Here is a 24,973-nt window from a genome sequence, read left to right as displayed (position 1 = left end):
TTACAACCATTGCCACCTCCTTTAGTGACAGAAACCCTATATCCTTCAGGATGGTGACAGTCCCAGCATAAAAATAAATAAATAGCAACAACAAAATGGTGATTCCCTTGCTAGGGGTCACCCCGTGCTACAGTTCTCGCCCAAGAAATATAATGAGAACTCTGGTAAGTGGAGACTCAGAGAAAGTAACATTATCCTTGGTCCTAATAAAAGACAGGCGATTCAACTGGCAAGACTTTGATTCACTGTTCTTCCCTTTCTGAATGAAACATGGATGCGATGAGTAGAGAAGGACGCACCATCGTGAGTCCAGGAGAATGACAGACACAGGCTGGAGGTGGAAGAGCTTGAGCAATAGGAGCCTGGACCTTTGGTGGCACCAGGAACACACAGCAAGTCCTAGACTGCCTACCTTGAAACTTGTCCATAGAATACAAACCACTTTCTTATGACTGCAATACAAAAGGACAGTCTATACACCTAAGAAGCAATACTGGGTAAGAAAGGAACGCTAACATGTGTTCACATATGTAAACCTGAGATGCACATCCCTGGCCACAGGCTCCCGACCTCTCCATCCGAACATTTCTGCAGCACAGATTCTCCCCAAGGCAATTTCCAGTTGAAATGCTCCCGGCCCACACTACGGGGGCACTTTCTGCAAACTTCGCTGGGTGCCCTGTTAGAATGAGGGAAGGGTCCAGCCCACACCATCTAAGGGCTTCTAGTGAGGCTCTTCTGAGAGCTGTAGTGCACAGTGCAGGCATGATGATGTGAAAGACCATTCAAGGTCTTTCACTGCAGACACGAATGCCATGTTGCAGAGTCTGGAGTTTATCTCAGAGCAATGGAAAAAAGAAGGTTGGAGCATGGCAGTTACAACACATTGCTGACATGCGTTGAGCAGCTGTGCAGTGCTAGGTCCTGTACTGTGAAGTTCATGCACACAGCTTTGCTGAATCCCTTCAACAACACACAAGTAAGAGGCAGAGACACAGATCGCAAGGTTGCTGCATCCTCCAGGGGCATCAGAGCAGCCTGAAGCATGGTAGTGGCTCTGTGGATGGAAAGAAGTAGATGGGTTTAAGGTGCGTTTAATGAACATAATGAAAAGGCCTAGGATGTATGGATACAAGTCAAAAGTACCTGAGAAAAGACAGAAGATGATCAGGGTAATCCTGAGATTTATTATCCAAACCAATAACACCTTTGAGAGTGAAAGGGGTCACTCATGACAAACTGTGAGCACGTATCACTCAGGTTGAAGACCCTGGGATCACACGACAGGTTCCAGCGGTAGAAGAGGAGTTCTGTTTCAAAGAGGCTGAGCTGGAGACACTGGTCACCTATCCAAATGGGGCTATCCACCCAGAGTGTAGGCATGTGGATCTAAAACTCAGGGCATTTTTTCTAAGGAGATCAAGGGTAATTAGCAAGTTCGTTGAAAATGGAATTAAAAGATGTTCAGTTGATAGCATAGAGCCTTGAAATCCAGGCATAGTTCTTTCAGAAAATGCCATTTTCCATGAACTTATTGAAGACTCCTTGCACACATTTGAGAAGTTAACAGCACACTGATAGTAAATGAAGGCAATGGAGTAGGAACTATCACTCTCACCAGAAGGTTCTCTTTTTAATCTCCCCAAAGCAAAACAATCACGTAGTTGTGTTGCTTAAAGCTACCCTTGGTCTTTCTGAATTCAGTACTGATTAAAGTCCCTCTCTCATCTGGAGTTTGTTTACTGGACAAATATTTGCTGAGCACTTCGAGTGTGCCAGGTGTTTGCCATGGACTCAAAGCAAGCAGTTCCATGCCCACATGGAGCTGATATTTTAGCAAGGGAGATGGACAGCAAGGAAGAATGAAATAACCAGTTAGTAACAGCACAGAGGACGTGAACAGGAGGCAGTGATGGTGAAAGGACTGAGTGATAAGAAGCCCACAGGCATAGGTCCAGCCTGATTGCAAATTCCCAAAGGCTGTGGCCCACGGGGCTTTCTAGCAGCTGTTGCTCTGAATACAAATGAAGGGCTTCTTTCCTCAACAAAGAGCACCTGGTGTTCTTCTGGCTCATTCCACCACCAACACCAGTTTCCTGGATCAAGCATTTCCCCAGGCCAGTGGTCTGCTGTCAGGCCCTACTTGATCCTGAATACTTTCTTCTGACTGATTCAGTCTCCAAAATGCCTGTGAAGCACAGACACTCACTCTACCATGAAACAGCAAACATGCATTACGTTCTCATCACTGATTCAGGAACAAAGGATTTAACTGGACTCAGGACCACTAATTGGAGGTCCGTGACAATTTCTGCACAACCACACCCATGATAAATCATCTGCTTCAAGCTTCAGTTTCTCTAGAGTAGAACAAGAACTTAAACTCAAAAGAGTATTAAACAATCAATGCAGATTGTTCCAACATGCTTACGATTTCTTTCTAAACCTTTTGTAATCATCTCACCAATATGTAACAGTGACTCACTTTTGTTATTTCCAAAGCTCTCAACTTCACACAAAGGAATCATTTACATAATTTGTCAGTTTCATTAAAAATTATCAAACTATGAGAGAAAGCATAACAAGAACTGGCTTAGGAATTAAAAACTGATTCAAAACACTCACTCAAAAGAAAAACTGCAGACAGAGAGGGGACGGGCCTGCTAGGGAGCAGCTTGTCTGCCTCAAGGACATGGTGCCATGAGCAGAGCAGAGGAAAGGAGACGAGCAGTTCCTCCAGTTGGCCAATTAATTGGTTTGCTTAGTAGACTTCAGGCGGGGGGAAGAAAATAACAGTACCACCACCTATCTTCTCAGCCTCAAAACACAGAAAAGTCCCGCTTTTATGTCTACTTTTTCAGTTGATTTTGTCCCAGAATTTTAAAAACTGAGGGTAGGCATTATGAAAAGGAAAAAGGAACTGTTTTTCACACTTTGTTCTTGAGCTCTGCATGCTGCTTTCATTTCTGGTTATCACTGATCAGCAAGTAATTGCATTTTTTAGTCCAATTCCATCAGCATGGTAGTTTGTAGACTACAGGCTGACTGTCAAATCAAAGTCCCGGAGTTCTTGTGATTGTTCATCTCTTCTATGTTTTCATGGGAGGTTTATAAGGAGATTGAGAGACTGGGGCCCAGCCATCATGTGAACTGCAACTGTCAGCTTTTTTAAAAAATAGGTGTTATTTCATCTAAGTCAATGTGGGGTTGAAGTAGTATTTCAGGAGTGAATAGTTATCGTTCCTGATGTCATAAGGCAAACACAAATGCTAAGGGCAGGGAGAACACTGTGCGGAAGGTGAAGCCTTTCCTCTTGATTTCCTCCCCAAAGGCCTTTGTGTTTTCTTGAAAAATCAGGCAAATTGCAAGCCTGTGAAAGACCAATTCAGAATGGCAAACTTCAGGTAGGATTACTTTGTGTTGCTACACAGCTATGACTGCTACAGAACTAACACCAAACACTAGTCAGTGTAAAGAAGTTTTAATGTAATATTAACTAATGTATCATGTTGCCTGGCTTCTGGTTCTGTAAGAAACTCGATTATTCAAATAATGCACTATATTCTGTTCAGTCTTTTGGGTAAAGCAGGTTATCTAAGAACAGCCCAGCAGATTACACAGGATGAAACATGTGTCTAAATAATTACAGAACTGGTCATCCACATCTTAAAGAAGTCAAAGCTAACAAATCATAATACAAATGGAATCTAAGGTGAAGGTACACAAACACCCTTTCCAAGCAACTTACACTTAAACAGGAAAGCATATCACAGCAGAGCTGATGAATCCATCCAATGCAGATTCAGAAGTGCACTGTGCTATTCATGCCCACACAGACCCAAACTAGAGCAAAAAGCTCAGATCTATGTTTTAGGAGTCTCCAGTACCATCTGTTAGCAATTCTCCCATCAAAAGAAGAGCTCTAAAGCAACTTACAGCGTAAGGCTATTTCAGCTGTTCTCAGAACAGAACCCATGGAGGGTGCAGGGTGTCAAGTCCTAGTGAATTCATGTAATCCAGGCGTGCCTAAATTCCCTCGGGACAATTTAAAAATGCAGCCTACCACTTTTGCTACAAACACTTCTATCAAATCTATATGATAATAAAGCTGCCAAGATGTGCAGGTTAGAATTTGTTTTTACTAGAAATTTCATTGCCAAACAATAAAAATAAAATTGTGAGCTTCGTTGCTTCATTTGAAATTTATGTTCAAATAATTGCTGAGATATACAGGCATTCTTACTTGATATGGAGACATACTGAAGACATGATACAAATGAAAAAGTCATTTAAAGCCTTGAATCCCGTTACACTAATAGATGACTGTAATAGATGACTATTGCTATTAAAAATATAAAATGTGGAATCAGGCAAATGCTCAATGTCAAAAATAAAAAATGAAAAGTCTTGTGAAAACCAATCTAATATGGTCAACTTATTCAGCTACTGGAGAGTATTTACTTGTACCTACTCATCCTGAAGAACCCCTAAAAATGCAATCTCAATGACATTTGTTCTGTAAGAATGCAATGATGCTGAAATACAGCTTAAAATTTTTCATGTCTCACAGCATAAAACTTTAAAATCTCAAATGAGCCTTTATACAAAATTCAAAGCTCTACTAGACAGGTAACCATTTATTTTCATTTGTAGTAGTATGTATTTTATTTAGGAAGCACTCTGGCATTGCACCTCCAAATACCAGAAATACTATCTGGGGAGAATATATTCTAGGATATCAAATTTTTTTTTTAAAGATTTATTTATTGGTTCACTCCCCAAATGGCAGTAAATGCCAGCACTGGGCCAGGCCAAAGCTGTGAGCCAGGAGCCCCATCTGGGTCTCCCAAGTGGGTGGCAGGGGCCCAAACACCTGGGCCATCTTCTACTGCTTTCCCAGGCCATTAGCAGGGAGCATGACAAGAAGAGCATCCAGGACACAAACTGGTGCCTCTATTGGAAGCTGACAATGGAGATGGTGGATTCACCCACTATGCCACAATGCTGGCCCTCAGAATATCACATTTTTACACAGAACATGAGACATGCTCTATGCATATCTGGTGCTTGCAGCTTAACATTCCCTCCAATTTAATTGTGTTTTAATAAATCTTTATATTGAATTCTTACTATGCTGACTATAATGCCACAGGCATGGTGGGAGAAGTAAGTAAAATAAGTACTTTCTATCCTCAAGGAGTTCACAATGTAGTGGTATTAACTTCAAACAATGATATTGGCAAAATAAGCCAGCATCACATGTCAGCCAGTGAGCTATGTTGAACTTGATTTACATTTAAATGCTGGGCCAATGTTATAATCTGCTGCTTCCTACACATACTTTCACATTAGGAAATGGAAAAAAATTCTTAGCCCCTTGAATACTGGCTGAACTTAGTGACTTGCTTCACTAATAGAATGTAATGGAAATGACCTTCTAGAACTTTCTTTGAATGCCAGGTACCAAGAAGTCTCCCAGTTCCCATTCAGAAAACTCCCAAGAATCTCATTCTTGAGACTATCATTCTTAAGGTGTGTCCTTGTGGAAACAGTTACCCTAGGTAGAGAAGCCCAAGTCACATAGGAAGGCCACGTGTGAGCACAGCAGTCGACAGTCCCAGCTGAACATCAGCAGGCAGCAGTTAAGACCAGCAATGTGAGGAAGCCTTCTGGGATGTGCAGCATAGTCAAGCCTTTGGGGAAACCCGGTCCCAATCTCCAGTGATTGCAATGGTATGAGACCCCCGGGTAATCAGCAGTTCTACAGAACCAGGGCAGAGATAATACACTGTCTTTAAGACACTAGGTTAGAGGTAGTTTATTATGCAGTAGACTAGTGAAACATGTAACTCTCCAGTCAGACTTTTCTCCACAGGCAGGAGAAACTCCCTGAAGAATGGTGAGATGAGAACCACTCAGCAAGCACAGGGCATGAGGGAAAGGCGTGCCTGTTCTGGAATTAAGTCCTTCCTCTATTTTGATAATTTAAAGTCACTCAACACTGTTCATGGTTTCTTTTCAAGTTAATTTCTTTTTTGGATGAGAGTGAGGGGGATCATAAATAGCTTGCTAAGAATTAAAAGCATTTATAGGTAAATTTTAATTTCAATACATTCCTCAGAAACTAAAGAAGTCTACTGTGGTTTGAACGTGTGCCCCAAAGCTCATGCGCTTAAGACTTACTTCTCAATGCAAAGGTGTTCAGAGGGAGGGGCTTTAAGGGGTGACTGGGTCATGGGTGCCTTATAACTGTAACTAAATTACAACAAGAGGTTGTCATCAGATCCAATCATGGACTTTCCAGCCTGCAAAGGTGTGAGCCAAATAGATTTCAGTTCATTGTCAATTATCCATTCTGTGGTATATTCCATTACAAGTAGCACAAAATGGTCTAAGATAAAGTTTCTACTTGAAAATTGAATGATCATATTTACAGAGTTTATCTCAAAACAAGTTTGATTATACACATGATAGCATTTCAAATTATCCACCTTAAACAGAAAGTTCCTTTACAAACTGTCAAACCATGTGGCTTCCTTGCCTGTGCCTTGGCAAATCTACTCTTGTCCTGCTTAACCCATATACTACTGAAGCAAGACAAGTCTCTTAATCCATGGCCTACTGAAGCAAGACTGAATTCTCTTTGCCTGCCTGGCTTTTACCTTGTGTAAGGTCTTAATCGAGTTTCTTTACAATCTGTTTCCTTATGAAATTATGAATATAAAACAAACAGAAATATCTTATGTTTAAAGACTACTTAAGGATGATAATTTATGACTTGTTCAAGATGCTCCAAATTTAACTCTTAATTGCACCTATCTACCAAAAAACCATGAATTCACACAATAGGTAGCTCACTGTGCTGCTCATTATTTAAGCTGTGGATTAAGGTCACAGCCTTTTTACACACTTACCTGCCTAAGCGTTCTTTTAAGACACCCATTGCCTAATCACCCCCCACACAACTTTACTACCACAGAAACTGTCTATGGGTGCTTCACATACTGAAAAGACAAAGATTTTTTTCCCATGCCCTCAAGAAACAATTTTCACCCTCCCAGAGAGGATCTGTAATGTAGATTAGTAATTTGTTACTCAAATAGAAATTTTGTTTATAACTGAAAAAAAGATAAGCCCTAGATTCATGCAGAAAGAGAAAAGCCAATAACCACACTTCTAAAACTTCCAATTTACAGGCTGAGAAGTCCAATTATCTAACTTTCAGTACCTGCTAAAGAGAACCATCAAATTTTTCATTTTAAAGGCCACTATCATTCCTCCATTCCTCACTGATTACACTGAGAGATCAGTAATGAAGATCATTTGTGACCAACAAGTGAAATGTAGATTTCAAAAGCAAAAATGAAAAGTAGTTCTATTCAGGAAGCTAGCTGGCAAGCACAAAACGGTTACTAAATATTTTTTAAAAAGAACTGGACAATGAGAAGTATTTGCAATTTACCTAATTATGGAATAGTAGCGATAACATTTGACAGATAAGTACTATAAAGAAGTGAAAGATAAAGAACACTATTTCAACATAAACTGTTTAAAAAAGAAACATCAAAAAGCAATAATTTTATTAACAGCTTTAAAAAACTCCCCTTAAGTTTATCTGTAATTAAAACTCAATAATTAAGCCCAAACACATTTTCCTCCTCTATTATTACACTCAATTTCTTAACATTTTTCTTCTGACATTAGTAAGGCTACACTACCAACCATTGCTACCTAAAGCTGGGACAGCAGAAGGGAGAGAGAAACCAGAGACAGTGTCTCTTCTCCCATCCCTTATGGCCCAGCCCTTGCCTCGTACACTGGCTAACACACTGTATTAACGGAGCATAAGGGGGCGAGCGGAGGGCGAGAGGGAAGGTTGGGGCAAGAATTCCTAATAGCAAGCTTTCATTGCTGTTATGACCAGAAAAATCAAAGATCTTCGCCCACCAAATATAGAAGGGAAAAGAAAGTTAATAAGATGATTTGCAGACACAGTTTACAAGGGACAAAATATTTAAATAACAGGCATATAACCTCCAAAATGTACCAAAATATTTCTTTGACCTACACTTAACCAAAATCTCAACTTTACTAAACAGCATACACTTTTTCCCCAATATTTCCATTTCATTTATTTTGTAATAGTTCTAATAAAATATATACTTAGTTAAAATCATGAATTACTCTTTAACTTTTATTTAATAAATATAAATTTCCAAAGTACAGCTTTTGGATTACAGAGGCTTTTTCCACCCCATAACTTCCCTCCCACCCGCAACCCTCCCATCTCCCACTCCCTCTCCCATTCCATTTACATCTAGATTCATTTTCAATTATCTTTATATACAGAAGATCAATTTAGTATATATTAAGTAAAGATTTCAACAGTTTGCACCCACACAGAAACACAAAGTGCTTTTTGAGTACTAGTTATAGCATTAATTCACATTGGACAACACATTAAGGACAGAGATCCTACATGGGGAGTAAGTGCACAGTGACTCCTGCTGTTGACTTAACAACTGACACTCTTGTTTATGGCGTCAGTAATCACCCAAGCCTCTCGTCATGCGTTGCCAAAGCTATGGAAGCCTTTTGAGTTCGCCAACTCCAATCTTATTTAGACAAGGTCATAGTCAAAGTGGAAGTTCTCTCCTCCTTTCAGAGAAAGGTACCTCCTTTGATGGCCCTGTTCTTTCCACTGGGATCTCACTTGCAGAGATCTTTCATTTAGTTTTGTTGTTGTTGTTGTTGTTGTTTTGTTTTTTTAATTCCAGAGTGTCTTGGCTTTCCATGCCTGAAATACTCTCATGGGTTCTTCAGCCAGATCCGCATGCCTAAGGGCTGATTCTGAGGCCAGAGTGCTGTTTAGGACATCTGCCATTCTATAAGTCTGCTGTGTATCCCACTTCCCATGTTGGATCATTCTCTCCTTTGTAATTCTATCAGTTAGTATTAGCAGACACTAGTCTTGTTTGTGTGATCCCTTTGAATCTTAATCCTATCATTATGATCAACTGTGAACTGAAACTGATCACTTGGACTAGTGAGATGGCATTGGTACATGCCACTTTGAGGGGATTGAATTGGAATCTCTTGGCATGTTTCTAACTCTACCATTTGGGGCAAGTCCGATTGAGCATGTCCCAAATTGCACATCTCCTCCCTCTCTTATTCCGACTCATATTTAACAGAGATCACTTTTCAGTTAAATTTAAATACCTAAGAATAATCGTGTGTTAATTACAGAGTTCAACCAATGGTATTAAGTAGATTAAAAAAATACTAAAAGGGATAAAGTATTAAGTTGTTCATCAACAGGACAAGAGCTGATCAAGTCACTGTTTCTCATAGTTTAAAACCATTCTTTTTTACATTTTTTATTTAATTGAGAGGCAGAGAGAAAGATAACTCTCATATGCTGGGTCACTTTTCAAAATCCTTTAACAATTATGCTGGGACTGAGCAAAAGGCAGGAACCAGGAATGCAATGCAGTCTCCAACACTGTTGGCAAGAACCCAAATAGCTGATCGATCCACTGTCACTGCCTCCCAGGGTCTGCATGCACAAGAAGCTACAGTCAGCAGCCAGGAACTTAACCCAGGCATACTAACGTGGGACAATGGCATCGAAACTGGAATCATAATGGGCATCTTATCTGTAACATTAAACTCTGGCTGCTAAAAACTACTCTTCTACCTCACAGTTTTTAAGAGGCAAAACGACAGCAAACAATCATATTACAAAAATACACAGTGTGTCTGGGTCCATTGGGTAATGATTGCTTGACATTTGGCCATCAGAATCAGACACCCTGAGGCAAGTGTTGTGGCACAGCAGATTAAGCCCAGCTCGCAACTCCTGCACCCCATATCAAAGTGCTGGTTCCAGTTTTGGCTGTTCCAGTTCTGACCCAGCTAACTGCCAATGCACTTAGGAAAGCAGTGGATAATGTTTCAAGTGCTTGGGTCCTTGCCACTGTTGTGGGAGACCTCCTGGCTCTTAGCCTTGGCCTAGCCCAGCTTAGGTGTTGAGGGCATCTGGGGGGTGAACTAGCTGATAGAAGATCTCTGTCTTTTCCTCTCTTTCTGTCACTCTTTCAACTAACTAAATAAATCTTTAAAAAAAAAAAACCAGAAACTTTGATGGTTCAAGTATTATCAATAAAATCATGAAATACTTCTTTATAAATCAGAAGTAACCACCAATTAAATATTTTAAGTCAATAAACACCTTTCCCATTTCCTTCAGTATAAACCATTAGAGCTGAAGCAAGCTGGTCTTATAAGCAAAATGACAGTTATCTAGTGGACAATCTACAGCAGAAACTAGACCTTACAATCTGCGTCAAGCTCCTCCTATCACTTAAAAAGTAGGAACAGTGATTGATGAGAATCAGGTAACTAAATGAAAGGTTAACCAAGAAAGGATATAATTTAAAACTAATCTATACTGCAAAGGGGATTTTTTTATTATAATGGCATATTTACCATCCCATATCTTATATCTCTGAGGAATGTTTAATTGTTATGAAAGTTTACTCAGGCCATCAATGTACTAAGAACTATGTTAGGTATTAGCACTGAACATATCACAATCTTGGAAGAAAGCCTATTTTTCAGAAGTTGTTTAAATTAATATGCTAATTACATGAACTACTGCCTCAAGATATATGCTGATTAAAGACCAAAACCATGAAACCCAAAAATGCCATAAAATTGAAACATACTGATGAGAAATTATGAATTTACCTTGGTTCTGCACTCAGCTTTATTATGTTTTTTCGTGGCAGAGAATCTTGTGACTTTTGTTTCAATTCCTATAAAAAATGAACATTTTAATATTTTAGTTTTAAAGCTTAATTTTCAAAATTAGTTTTTTAATAGCATTTTTCAAAAATCTTATAAAGGACACAATAACAACATGAAAATCCTCTTTCCAGTTACAGAAAATCCACCAAAATTCAAAACAAATAATCCCTGAGTGTGTGTGTGTGTGTGTGTGTGTATGTGCATGTGCGTGTGTGTGTCTGTGGACTGAGACCTCAAGTACAATATACATTACTGTACTGGAGCTTGAGTAATGAGTAGTTCCATTTAGAGGCCAAATAAATCAGAGTTCTAGAGGCAGTTCTGCAAAATGTTTCACCACTTTATTTTTGCATCATGTGTTTCACAGCCATAAGCTTCGTGTGTCCATTTTTTACTTTAATATGAAAATGTCTAATCAAAAGCATCAGTATATGAAAATACTGAAGTTATGGTGGTATGCAGAAATTCATACTATATATAAAATTTCAAACACATTACTCATAACAGGTCATAATGGTAAACATTATTTCAAAACATGTATTTTGCCAAGAGGAAGTATAAAGAGGGTTCCAACCGGCCATTTTCTTAACTGTTCTTCCTTGTTACAGAATAGTGCTCTCTACTTTTAACTCTCCCTGTTTTACTGCAGCTTCTCATCCTTACTGAAGAAGGCAAGGCAGATGTTACCACCCCATTTTACAGATAAATGGATGAGGGGCCCACAAATGGTAAATAATTTTCTCAAGTGTCATGCATTGAGGTCCAGGGCTGAGGCTAACAGCCAGTTTCCTATTTCCTTAATCATGCCTATTTCATCACACTCCACAAGAGTCCATGAACTCATTCCGGAACCAGAAGACCATTCAAATCCAAGTTTAGCAAGAACAGACTAAGGACTGACAAAAACTCAAAAACCTGTGGAGTTTCTAAGTAAAGCCAAGTAGACTATCTATAATCCCTAGTTGCCTTACAATAGCATCTCAATAGTGTTTTTATATATTTTACAACCTTGACAAAAGTTCATTACTTTACTCTTCATGCTTAGCCGCATGTCAGCACAAAATATATATCAAAATCAAATACATACTTACAGGAAAGAAGAATACTCAAGTTAGTTATATGAAGTGAAAAAAGTTCTTTCAAATACAAAATATGATTGTATTTCACTGTATTCATTAAGTTTCTTACCCACTTTCCCAATCCAAGAACAAAAAAAATCACACATTTTATGAAGAATACAAGGAGACCAACTAACCATCTCTAAGAAGGTATCTGAAGAATAGGATTCATATGTGTGTTTGTCCTTGAGAATAAGAAGAAATGCAGAATTTCCAATGACCTTCTCCAAAAGCATCAATGAATGAAAGAGTCTACAAACCAAAAATTACATTAGTCTGAGAATAATTTAAAAAATATGAAGATAAAATTTTTAGTTTCCTTAATAATAATGGCCCAACCACCAGTGCCTTCATCTTGAATTCACAAAGTGATATCTACTCTGCCTAACAAACTAGTTCCTTTTTTTCTGAGAAATAAGTACTTAGAAAAAATGGTTAATCAGTAGATATAATTGATAAAGATTCATTCAAAATAGAAAACTTTCTGAACACACCTGAAACATAAACTTACACTGCTTATACTTCCTATAAATATCAAACCAAATAACAAGAAAATCCAGATATGATCATACCAATAATTTAAGGAATTCTGTAAAAAAAAACAATGGTATGCTACTTTATGTAGCAAAAACCTTACGGCTTAAAAGAACAATAAAAGAAAACATGAGATTAACTCTCAGTTCACAAAATAATTCATTTAGTAAAAAAACCATTCTTCGGGGTTGGCACTGCGGCGCAGCAGGTTAAAGCCCTGGCTTGCAGCACTGGCATGCCATACAGGACCGGTTCGAGTCCCTCCGCTCCACTCTGATCCAGCTCCCTGCTAATGTGCCTGGGAAAGCAGTGGAGGATGCTCCAAGTCCTTGGGCCATTGCACCTACGTGGGAGACCTGGAAGAAGCTCCTGGCTCCCAGCTTTGGTTTGGCTCAACTCTGGTCATTGTGGCCATTTGGGGAGTGAACCAGCAGATAGAAGACCTATCTCTCTCTCTCTGCTTCTACCTCTCTCTGTAACTCTGTTTTCAAATAAATAACTTTATGTTAATTTAAAAAAAATTCCCCAAAAATTAAGAGACATTTTGCTGATTTTAGCTTCATGTTCTTGCTCAAAAGAACTAGAAAGAAGGTTTTGCACAGATTTGAATGAAGAAATTGGTTTCATCCTTGTTACTTTTCTCAGTCACTGAAATTACAAACTGAACTATATTCACACTACGTTTTCATGCCTGAAGAACCAATTAATGTTTAAGAATCTATTGATTTGGGATCAATTCTGGAAAATAATCTCAGTATATCAGCAGCTACTGCTGAAGCATTACATACTGGAAAAGAACTTCCTTGAGGGCTTTTTTCTTCCTATTCAATGTACCTAAAACAGAGTTCCAGAAAGAAATAAAAACAAAAAACAGCCTGTATCATGCTAAACTGACACCTTGTGATTTGACTGTTGTCTCTAGCCCTCTCTCTGCCCCTGTGGAACAGCAGTCTATCTACCTATTACTGCAGAGCTCTGCAGAGGAGCACTGAGCCTGTGATTAACAAGTAAACTGAAAGAATGTTATTACAAAAAATTAAAAGAAAAAAAGGAAAGGAAGGAAGGGAAGAAAGTATCAATGTAGTCTTGGATTCATTATCTATGAAATTTGTTCTCTATGTTAATAAACAGAAAAAGTAACAATAATCTTTAAAAAGAAAAAAAAAAAAAGAAAGCACAAATTAATTCAATCACAGTTCTCTAAGGCTTTATACACCAGACTTCTTTAGGAAGACCCAAAGGAACATGTAGAGAAGACTTGCTAATCATGCTTAAATCGACCATCAGAGTGAGTTTACAATGTTTTTATCATTTTCCACAATATTGGAATGAACTTTGAATCTATGCCTTATGGACATTTTATTGTCACCCAACAACAAAATTCTATGACGAATGAGAAATAAGATGTATGAGACCAATATCAATGTTACTAATTAAATATATTTATACAGTAAACTTAGGACTTAAGTATTTTAAAATTTTCTGGGTTTGAATTCATGCCATCATTTAAATTTCCTGATATAAGCAAATGTTTTCCGAAATCCCAATAAACATTCTCAACAGATTAAAAGACCGTATTAATGAATAGTTTAGTTATGAAAATGATTGTTTCTGTTATTTTCATGATTATTCCTCTTATGTAGTTTGAATCTACAGAACAAAAATCATAATCTCCATCAGCTAAAACTGTCTACGTATTACAGTGTATTAAAGAGTCTTAATTAAATGCAGTGAAAGCCAGGAATCAATGTTGGTGTCTCAAAGGCACACATACAGCCTGCTAATGAGATAAGCAATAAAAACTATAGCAAGGCCTTCTCCAAATGCCTTCTCAGGATGGATCAAGCTGTTTTCTTTAAAATAAAACATGGCAAATAAATTTGGAGAACACTATGAAAGACATTCAACATGTTTCAACATCGCATCATTATGTAATTTCTCAGAGCCTAATTTCCTACCATATACTCATCCTACTAACAGGAAACACAGTTTGGGAAAAATCATGTAGGCATCATGGCCATTCTAGGAGATGTGACCACATCCATCAACTAACAGGTTTATCGAAATGTGAGGACCCTCACACCCACCCTTTGGTCCATTTTTTTCCTAACCTACCTTAATTTTTTCCTAACCTACCTTAATTCAGCAGAGTTCTAAAACGTTTCCCTAACTGATCTATTTCCCACTTCTTCTTCCCTTCTACATCAGCTCCATGAAGTACTTTTAAACTGAACACCCATGACAAACACTGCCTCAGTCTAATTCATATTTTTTGTGCCATGATTAGAATTAACCTCCAAACCTGTCATGATGTATTCTTTCTCTCTAGCTTGTAATTTTATAAACATTCAATCACGCTCTGTGGAGAGCGTGACTCTCAGCCACACGAGGCTGAAAGGGAAAAAGCCGGGAGGACCTGCATCCCCTACAACACTGTGGAGCCATCGCACCTGAACTGGTCATCTGTAAACTTCCCATGAAATAAATAAGCAGGACAGGATCCACTGTGTCTCGGGTTGCAGTCAAATGTAATCCCTAACACATATGCTTGTTCTAGGGACGTTGCTGCCAACATCTAAATGAATACCAGTCAACAGGCCAAGTATGAGAAAACATGTGGCAGTAGCCGCATCTTTGTTTGTAATTCTCTAACTCGTGTTTTGAAATTTCCTCCTCAAAATGTCGTGCGAATGCCTTGATAATTGTTTATGACTTTTCAATGAAGTGCGAAGTGCTCACAAAGCAAATTTACAAATGTCAAGTACAATTTGAGAATTATTGTCTCTTTTTCCCTCTAAAATGCCATTCTGTAAGGGGTTGTTTTTATAGGCTAAAAGCAATATAAAACATATGGAGGAATTGTTGACAGACCTTCTATAAAAGTCATGAGACAAAAATGTTCTGTAGCTAAAGCTCCATGATCTGACCTCCACTCAAATCTCTCTCAGTCTGGCAGCCAATGACAGCAAGCAGGTGGGAGAGGAAGATGGTTTTCCATGCCCCCTGAGGAGGTCTGCTCTGGTCTGATTCTAAGTGGTCTCACTTTAAAAAAATATCTCTCAATAAGCCACGAAGGCAGGAGCAGGTGAAAAGAAACAGATTAACTTTACTTTAAAAAATGATTTCTAGGGGAGAAGGACCCACATCACTGTCACCTAGTGAGTGTTTTCCAGTGTTTTCCACTGTAAGCCCGGCTCCACCCCAGGAGATTGACATCAAAAACGTCTGCTATAAGGAAATCGAGAAGATGTTCAAGAAACTACCTTGAATAAATGTTTTAAGGACTCAAGTCAACTAATAAAACTTTAGGAAAAGTCTTTTCTCCCCATAGAAAACCATACAGAATATTATATACTTAAAATGTAATAATACAATATAATTAGCAATATTAGTTGTGGGTCAATTTTTTAAATGTTGATTTTATGTGCTAAGTATACTTTTTCATATACAGGAGTATTTATAATGGGGATACACTTTTTAAAAGTATTTTTAAAAGTTTTTTTAAAAAACAATTTAATGATTTTAAAATATTATCAAAGCAAACCATTGTTGATAAGGAAAAAAAAGTCTGAAAAATAACAATTTAGGGGCCAGCACTGTGGCATAATAGGCTAAGTCTCCACCTACAGTGCTGGCATCCCATATAGGTGCCAGGTCCTGCCCCCGCTGCTCCTCTTCTAATACAGCTCTCTGTTTATGGTCTGGGAAAGCAGCGGAAGATGGCCCAAGTGCTTGGACCCTTGCACCCACGTGGGAGACAGAAGAAGCTTCTGGTTCCTGGCTCCTGGCTTCAGATAGGCCCAGCTCCAGCTGCTGCGGCCATTTGGGGAGTGAATCAGCAAATGGAAGACCTTTCTTTCTGTTTCTCCCTCTCCGTCTATAACTCTGCTTCTCAAATAAATAAATAAAATCTTTAAAAAAATAGTTTAAAATACAATAAAACAGTAGTCAAACCTCCTTTCTCAAAGTGGGAATCTTCTCCACATGGATCCTAACGGTAGTCCTCTGACAAGAGGGCACAGAATTCACTGTCTCCAGGGGTAAGCTTTTTCATCCCTGGGAAGAGGGGCTTACAGTCTTCTGCTCTTCTGGATGTTTCTAATTCTTTAATATGGAAATGAGCGCACTTTTCCCTCACTCAGCTGACAGCCCCACAAGGAGCTGAGGTGGCTTCCACAGTAATGCCCAGACCACCACCTCTCATTCCGACTTCCTTCCTAGCTATTCTTTCCTGTTTATTCTTTTCTGTCAATGTCACTCTAAAAAGAAAAAGGAAATATCCAAGAACAACTGGATCTGAGATAGCATGAGATAAAAATTATTTAACAAATAACTTGACAAAATTATTTAACGAAAGCTTCTTTATCTCCATGGATCTTAACTGTGATTTATTTGATGTCAACATCCTTGGTCACGAAGATAACCCCAATTAACCACATTGGATGTGGGAGAAAACAGGAGCGGCTTCATAATAAAGTTTTACCACTGCATTAGCAGTAATGCACTGCAATAAAAACGCGGGGCAGGTTAGGACTCTGCCACAAGATTTCCTGCAAATGCTGGTAATTACTGATGCTTTGCTACAGTAATACTTAAAAGGAACACCATTATTAATGTGGGCTCGATACGCACTGACAACTTCATCAACAGATACAAAAATCTCCTGACTCTGAATTTTCAAAGGCTTGTTTAAAGATTACTTTTCTCTCACTGCATTACCTGGTACCATAATCCACAACCACCCAGTCTTTTGCAGTTCCTGTGATAGCATCATGATGTTGAAACAGTCCCAGGTTCCTTCTGGCTTCTGTCAGTGACGTGTAATGTGGTGATGAAAGAAATTTCTTTATCTTGTATTTCTGAGCTTGCTTCAGGGCGAAATGGTAAAGAATTTCAGCAGCCCTAGGTGCATAAAACAACCATTAATTTTTATTTCAAAACATTGTAGTTGATAATTTAAAATACATGGCTGATATTTTTAATTATGTTAATACATTTCAATATAATTTATGAAAAAGATACTAATAATAAACATTTCTACAAAAGCACAAAGGTACCCAATTCAACATTATTTAAATTCTCAATCATCAAAGAACATCATGTCTACACTGATGTCAAGGATTCTTTTTCTAGATGATCCTGGAAAGAAGCCAGCACCTGTTGGCAGCAAGACTGGTTTATTTATGTATAACACAGTGAAAAATATTTGAAAGCAGCAGCAAGAAGAGGCTAAACGTCTCTTCTCTCCAAGAGCAACACAGCCATGTACCGAGCACATCACCAGAAAGGCATTCCCTCTCACACCTGCACGTTAAGAGTAGGGAAATGCATGCTGATCTGAGTGTGGCGTGCAAAGGAGAGGCAGAAGTTGATGCCCACGACTGGGACAAAAACAACAGTTAGCTTCAGTTTTGAATGACAACGTACAACAAATATAACTGAAGAATGTAAAAAAAAAAAAAAAAAGAAAAACTGAAGAATGTAAACTGAAAAATGATAAACTGGATAACAGCTGGTCTAAGAATAGCTTGTGGGGAAGATTATGGAGTCAATGATCTTTATCTTTTAGTTATTTTTTTCAATCAGAGGACATAGTTCAAGACAAGTTCCTAAAAAGGATCTTTAAAAGTAGACAAGGGGGTGGGGTTGGGCAGCAAGGAAGGGTAAGCTGCCATTTGGAACATCCACATCCCATATCAGAGTCCCAGGGTTCAAGTCCTGGTTCCACTTCTGGTTCAATTTTCTGCTAAAGCTCACCCTAGGAGGCAGCAGGTGATGGTTCAAGAACTTTGGGTCCTTGCCCCTGCATGGTAGACCCAGATGGTGTTCCAGGCTTGGCCTGGACCAGCCTTGGATGTTGCAAGCTTTTGAGAAGGGAACCACAGGATGGAAGTTATCTTTCTCTATCACTCTTTCAAATAAATGCAAAATAAAAAATGTTTAAAAAAAAAAAAAAAAAAAAACGGGGTGGGGAGGGGAAGAGCAGGGATTGGAGATATAGGAGTTCCATGCTTGGTACACTGGTTACAACGCCCACACCCATGTTAGAGAGCCTGGATTCGAATCTGTGCTCAATTTTTAAATCCAGGAGGCCGGAGCTGTGGCACAGGTTAAAACCCCAACCTGCAGTGCCAGCATCCCATATGGGTGCCAGTTGGAGTCCTGGTTGCTCCACTTCCAATCCAGCTCCCTGCTAATATGCCTGGGAAAGCAGCAGAAGATGGCCCAAGTCCTTGGGCCTCTGCACCCGCGTGGGAGAGCCAGAAGCAGCTCCTGGCTCTTAGCTTTGGATCATCTGGGGAGTGAACCAGCAGAGGAAGACTCCTCTCTTCTCTCTCTGAAACTCTTTCAAATACATCAAATAAATCTTTAAAAAAAAATGTAAATCCAGGTTCTTGCCTATGCATACCCTGGAAGGGAGGAGGTAATGGTTCAAGCACCTGGATCCCTACCACTCACATTCATGTGGAGTCCCCTGGCTGTTGCAGGCATTTGGGGAATGAATCAGTAGAAGGAAGACTCCTCTCTCTGCCTTTCAGATAAAGTAAAAATAATTTTTATAGACGTCATGGCTCAGTGGAAGAAATTATATATAAAAGATTCTATATGCCAAACATGTTAAGAACAATAACAAAGAAATGAATCAAGATTCAGGAAAAAAGAAATATTGGAAGTAGGTATTTATGTTGTTAAGAAACAAAAAGAATTTCCCTAAATTGTTGAAATAATTAAAAGATAGTAAATAATTAAAAGATAGTAAATAATCTCCACTTTTAAACTCTAATCCTTTCAAAAATCATGGCAAAGAATCACTAAGATCAAACTAAATAAATTATGCATGTATGTTCATATTATTTCCATGGCAAATATTTCTGGTTTTAAAAAGAGTGCTTATACATTTATACATATCCCAAATGGTTAAAAAGTAGACTTTAAAAATATTTCTCTTCTTGGGGCCGTTGCTGTGGCACAGCAGATTAAAGCTCTGGCCTGAAGCGCTGGCATCCCATATGGGCAATGGTTCTAATCTCTGCTGCTCTTCCGCCCATCCAGCTCTCTGCTATGGCCTGGGAAAGCAGTAGAAGATGGCCCAAGTCCTTGGGCCCCTGCACCCACATCGGTGACCCAGAAAAAGCTCCTGGTTCCTGGCTTCAGATCGGCGCAGCTCCAGCCGTTGTGGCCATCTGGGGAGTGAACCAGCAGATGGAAGACCTCTCTCTCTGTCTCTACCTCTCTCTGTAACTCTTTCAAATAAATAAATCTTTAAAAAAAATTTCTCTTCTTTATTCACATTTTACAAATGAGCATGGAGATGAAATATTACTATTACCAGGCAATAAACTCATTTCCAAGTAAATTAATACATTTAGAAATCTACAACTACTTTACAGTTTTTGCTTTGTTTCTGAAGCAGAATTTTCAAAATATGTATCTAGCAGTAACCAACACGCCTTAAATATGTTTAAAAAACTAAGATTGCGGAGCCAGCACCATGGTTCACTTGGTTAATCCTCTGCCTTGCAGTGCCGACATCCCATATGGGCACCAGGTTCTAGTCCCAGTTGCTCCTCTTACAGTCCAGCTCTCTGCTGTGGCCCGGGAGGGCAGTGGAGGATGGCCCAAGTGCTTGGGCGCCCACACCCGCGTGGGAGACCACCAGGAGGAAGCACCTGGCTCCTGGCTTTGGATTGGCACAGCGCTGGCTGTAGTGGCCATTTGAGGAGTGAACCAACAGAAAGAAGACTTTTCTCTCTGTCTCTCTCTCTCTCACTGTCTATAACTCTACCTGTCAAAAAAAAAAAAAAACTAAGATTGGGCCAATGTTTGCAACTCCATGACATTTAAAAATCCCTTATTCAGGGGTCTAGAAGAATCTCCACATTACTTAGTATTTTATTTTTTCATAAAAATTTCAGAATAACATAACAAATTACTAAGATTCTATTGGGCAAGCATTGTAAATCTCTGTATTATGTAAATAGCACTTGACTAGAAATGTAAGATATATTTCTCCCAAATAGTCAGAAGCTAGGCTTTTGAAATAACGCCAGCAACAGCAGAGCAGTAACAGTAACAAGAACAAACACTACTAAACTAAAGTACATGATTTTTAATACCAAGCCCTTCTAAAAAGTACTGGGCATCCAATAGCATCTAAATAAAGTTTGATACGATCTAACTCTTTTATTTAACCCCGAGATTCAACCTGAAAATGAATTATCCCACCAGGCCTGACAGTGAGAAAGCCTCTGCAGCCCTTGGGGTACCTTACAAAGAACAATCAGACTCTGTTCGTGAGAACCATGCTCCCCAATATGGCAGCACTAGTCACATGTGCCACCAATACTTACTTCAACTATAGTTAGAAGAGATTAAGAATTCAGTTCCTCACTAACACTGATCACATGTCAAACGCCAAGCACTCACACCTGGCTAATGGCTCCCACACGGGACTGTGGCAGAAACAGAAATGACCGCTGCAGAGACTTCTAACGCATCATAATTGAGAGTTCCACAGAATACTGCTGGCTTGGTGTTTTATGTTTTCTATGGACCTTTCCATGCCCACCAATATCAGTTTACTTTTTTCAACCAGTTCTCATTTTTTCCAAATTTGTTCTCCTAAGCAGAAAAGCATACCTATACAAATGTGTTTCAAAAGAAACAAGAACTGATACAGCCTGAAAAGTTCTCCCAGGTATGAAACACAGGTGTGTGCACCTTGAGGCCCACATGTGGGCCGCTGTGCGGGCCGCTGTCAGCTGCCACTCGCTTGTATTTTGCTCACCTATGTTTGCAATAATCCAGCCTGCCAGATTCCCGGTCTGCAGAAAGACACACAGGATGCTGCCACTGAATATTTATACGGTGTGCAAATAATGTAGGCAAATTAATGAGAAAAATACAAAACACACAATTCAACTCCTAGAAAATCTAATTAGATAAACTGCTTTTCCTCCCAGAACAAAAATCCATGTAATAATTTAATTGTACTTTGGAGACATATTTCTAGATGGCATGAAAATTTTATAATTACATTAAGCCCATCATAACACTACACAAAAGATGTATATTATGCAAAACTCTCCAGAAAGCCTAAAATAGCATAAAAGAAACGTATAAATAAATGTAGCTATCTAAAGGTGAAAGTACCGTAAATGGGATTCCATGACTCTATCCAGCCATTTGTAAAAGGGTCTAGATGTAAAGTAGCCACTCCAGTAATGATCGTCCCGGTCAGCGTAGGTGAAAAAGTCTCCACTTACAACAGGGAACAATGATTGGCCATTCTTACTCTCAGTTGTATCTGCTTTATCCAGTGCATCAAAATAATCTGATAAAGTTCCAAACTGTATCTAGTAAAGAAAAAACAAGGTTATATTTCAATAATTCATTTCTACCTTACAATTTATCACTTCTTACACTGAAAGTTGAAGTAAATAATAAAAATCTTTGATGTGCTTCCAGATGTCAGCAGGTTGAGACACCGCTGGCCATGCAGGTGGAGGCCAGCTACTCTACTTCCAATTCAGCTCCCTGCCAATACGCCTAGGAAGGGAACTGAGGACGGCTCAAGTATGTGAGGCCCTGCCACCCATTTGGGAGACCCAGATGGAATTCCTGACTTCTGGATTCATTCTGGCCCTGTCTCAGCCGTTGCTACTATTTGCAGCAATGAAACAACTGATGGAAGATCTCTCACTCTCACTCCCAGTCTCCTTCTCCCACTACCTTTCATATAAATCAATAAATCAATCTTAAAAAAAAAAAATGTGTTTCCAAGTTAAATGAACCAAGAGCTCAGATTTAACAAAAATCAAAGCAGGAGGGGAAATACTTCAGTGACTTTCTTTTACTTGCATCAAGTCTAAATTAAATTTAAGAGAATACTTGTACCTCTAGAAAACCAGGAGAGCAGCTACTTAGATGTATGCATTTGTGGATATATCTTTACATATCTTGAAATTCTGGAGTGTGCAAGGACCTGAGCATGGAGTAATTCAAAGAGGAGAACAGAGCAAAAATAAAAGACATACATTTTGGGTGCAATATTCTAGACGTCTAGAAGTCTCGCTAGTACCTCTGCATGACTCCTATCCCACCAGCTTGCGGGCTTTCAAGGGAGAAGAGGGACTTTGAGAATGGCAGGTCACTGAAAAATGGACTTACTCTACCTGCAGGTAACATTGTGTAGAAGTAAAATACACAGCGATAAAAATTACAAGGCTGACTATTCAAATAGGTCTTTCTGACTAATCATTTAAAATGCCAATGTATAAATCCACTTTTATGAGACCAAACTATTCTACAAGTCAAAAGACACAACATTATAGCAGATCTTATAAAAATGTATGAAATGGAACTCTTGTTAAAAATAATTCTCGATTCAATTATTGTCAATAGCCATTGTCTATATTCCCGCTAAACTACAGTCTTTTTGCTTATTACTTGTTAACGTACTTGTTGAAGCCTTACTACTGTAATATAAATTTAAAATATGTTATGTCAAAAACTAAAAAAAAAAGAACAGAAAGGAAGAGAGGAGGAGGAGGGGAGGGAGGGAGAGAAAGGGAGGAAGGGACTATTATTGTGTTCTTAGAATTGTATCTACAAATCACATTGAACCTGTTAAAAACCAATTAAAAATTTAAAAAAATTAAAAATAAATAAAATAAATGGATAACTCAAAAGGGACTGTATTCTGTATTCCTTTTAATAGTGAGATGCTGACTATTTTGTGTTTCTGCCGTACATAGGCAGACACAGACGTGGTAGTCACTTTGATTCACTGGCATGAGTTTAAATTCTGTCTCTACCACTTATCCCACACAAGGTTTTGGGTATATTACATAATGTCTCCTGTTACAGTTAATAGAGTTCTAAGTATGAAGTTTAGATCAGGACAAGCAAGTAATGGTGTATATTTTAGAAATTATTTTGCCACTGCAAAAACAAATATGGACTGGAAGCATTACAACACTGATACTAATAAGTAAAATACAAGCAACCATAATCTAATTGTGTTACAATGAATTTTATTCAGCAACCAAGGTATTTTTAAATCATTACTTTATTAAAGATAATCAATTTACAATTATATAATCTATTTATCTGCTATTTTTTCTCATTTTTATTCATTTGTCAGGGAAAGAGACAGAGCAGAGCTCTCATCCACTGGTTCACTGCCCAGAAGCCTGCAAATGACTAGTGCTAGAGAGAGGTCAGAACCAGAAACTGAGAACACAATTCAAGTTTCCCATATGGGTGGCCAATACCGCTATCTCCCATATTCTCACACTTGTGGGAAGAAGTTATAATCAGGAGACACAGCCAGGAATCAAACCCAGGTACTCTGATGTGGGATGCACGCTAAACACCTGTTCCATCATACTGTTATCTTGGCTTTACCAGACACAGCATGATCTTCTGCAAGTCAATCTATTTGTGCCTCTGTTTCTTTATTTCTAATGGGAATAACCATATTACTTACCAGAAAATGTTCAGAGAATTAGGTTAAATAAAATACTATATAAAGGTAATAGCAAATAATAAACGTTCAGCACATTTTAGCTAACAAGCATTATTACCTGGCAGCATTAGTAGGAGCCAGAATGTGTGTGTGTGTGTGTGTGTGTGTGTGCGCGCGCGCGCGCGCGCACATACACGCATGTAACCAAAGAAGAGAGATCACAACGAGAAGGAGACGTAGTATCATCTTCATATACAGAAGGCACAGATGAGCCCAGATATTTATATTTAATAACAGTAGTAAAACTTCAATGATCTGAATATGTCTGAATCTTACTTCCCTCACCATATAATAAGGATTTTATGTAGATAACAAAAATTTTTTGAGTTTCAAAATTCAGAAAGTTATGCATGCTAGAGTTAATATTAACAACAGAGCATACTCCTTAAAAATATTTCAGTCAGGGTTGGTGCTTGGTGCAGTGAAGACGCAGTCTGGGATGCTCACAGCCTGTATCAGAGCACCAGGGTTGAAGTCCTGGCACTATTTTTGATTCTAGCTTCTGATTAATGTGCACTCTGGGAGGCCCAAGTACTTGGGTCTTTGCCATCCTCATGGGACACCCAGATTCAGTTTCTGGCCTAACTTTGTCTTGGTCAAGCCCTAGCTGTTGTGGGCATTTGTGCAGTGAATGAGCAGGTAGAAGATCTGTCTCCGTTTCTGCCTCTCTGCCTATCAAATAAATAAAAATAACTAAATAAATACTATGTTCCAATTAATTTTAAGTATGAGCTAGATGAAAACACTTCCTTCTCTGCAATTTCTCAAATTCAAAAATTCAGAAGTATCACAGGTTTTCTCACCAACATACTTCCATTTTTAAGAACTGAAAAACAATCCTCTGTCTCTTTTAAATTATTACTTTTCATAGTACTCTAAATTTTTCTATAAAGTTTCATGGTAGCTCATAAATAGTCAATATTTGAGACACTTGAAATAATCAAACAAAAAATATTTAAGCAGCTTGCATCCTAAAAAC

The 24,973-nt window shown here is 38.6% G+C and overlaps 1 protein-coding gene across 4 annotated transcripts in view; it reads right to left on the bottom strand.

Annotated features, from left to right (window-relative positions):
- Positions 1–24,973, bottom strand: part of MAN2A1 (mannosidase alpha class 2A member 1) — a 169,822-nt gene that overhangs the window by 70,447 nt on the left and 74,402 nt on the right. For all 4 annotated transcript variants that reach the window (XR_011381959.1, XR_007922515.2, XM_051853587.2 and 1 more), the window contains 4 exons: positions 21,618–21,820; positions 17,184–17,366; positions 12,068–12,182; positions 10,753–10,820 (listed from right to left, as the gene is read on the bottom strand). Coding sequence is in view for 2 of the 4 variants with exons in the window: in XM_051853587.2 (XP_051709547.2) it covers positions 10,753–10,820; positions 12,068–12,182; positions 17,184–17,366; positions 21,618–21,820 (569 nt within the window). In the remaining 2 variants the exon portion in view is untranslated. The remainder of the gene's footprint in view (positions 1–10,752; positions 10,821–12,067; positions 12,183–17,183; positions 17,367–21,617; positions 21,821–24,973) is intronic.

This window comes from Oryctolagus cuniculus, chromosome 14 (assembly GCF_964237555.1).
Source record: "Oryctolagus cuniculus chromosome 14, mOryCun1.1, whole genome shotgun sequence".
Lineage (NCBI taxonomy): Eukaryota > Metazoa > Chordata > Mammalia > Lagomorpha > Leporidae > Oryctolagus > Oryctolagus cuniculus.
The sequence above is the reverse complement of the archived record's forward strand: the minus strand, read 5'-3'. Positions and strand labels throughout refer to the sequence as shown.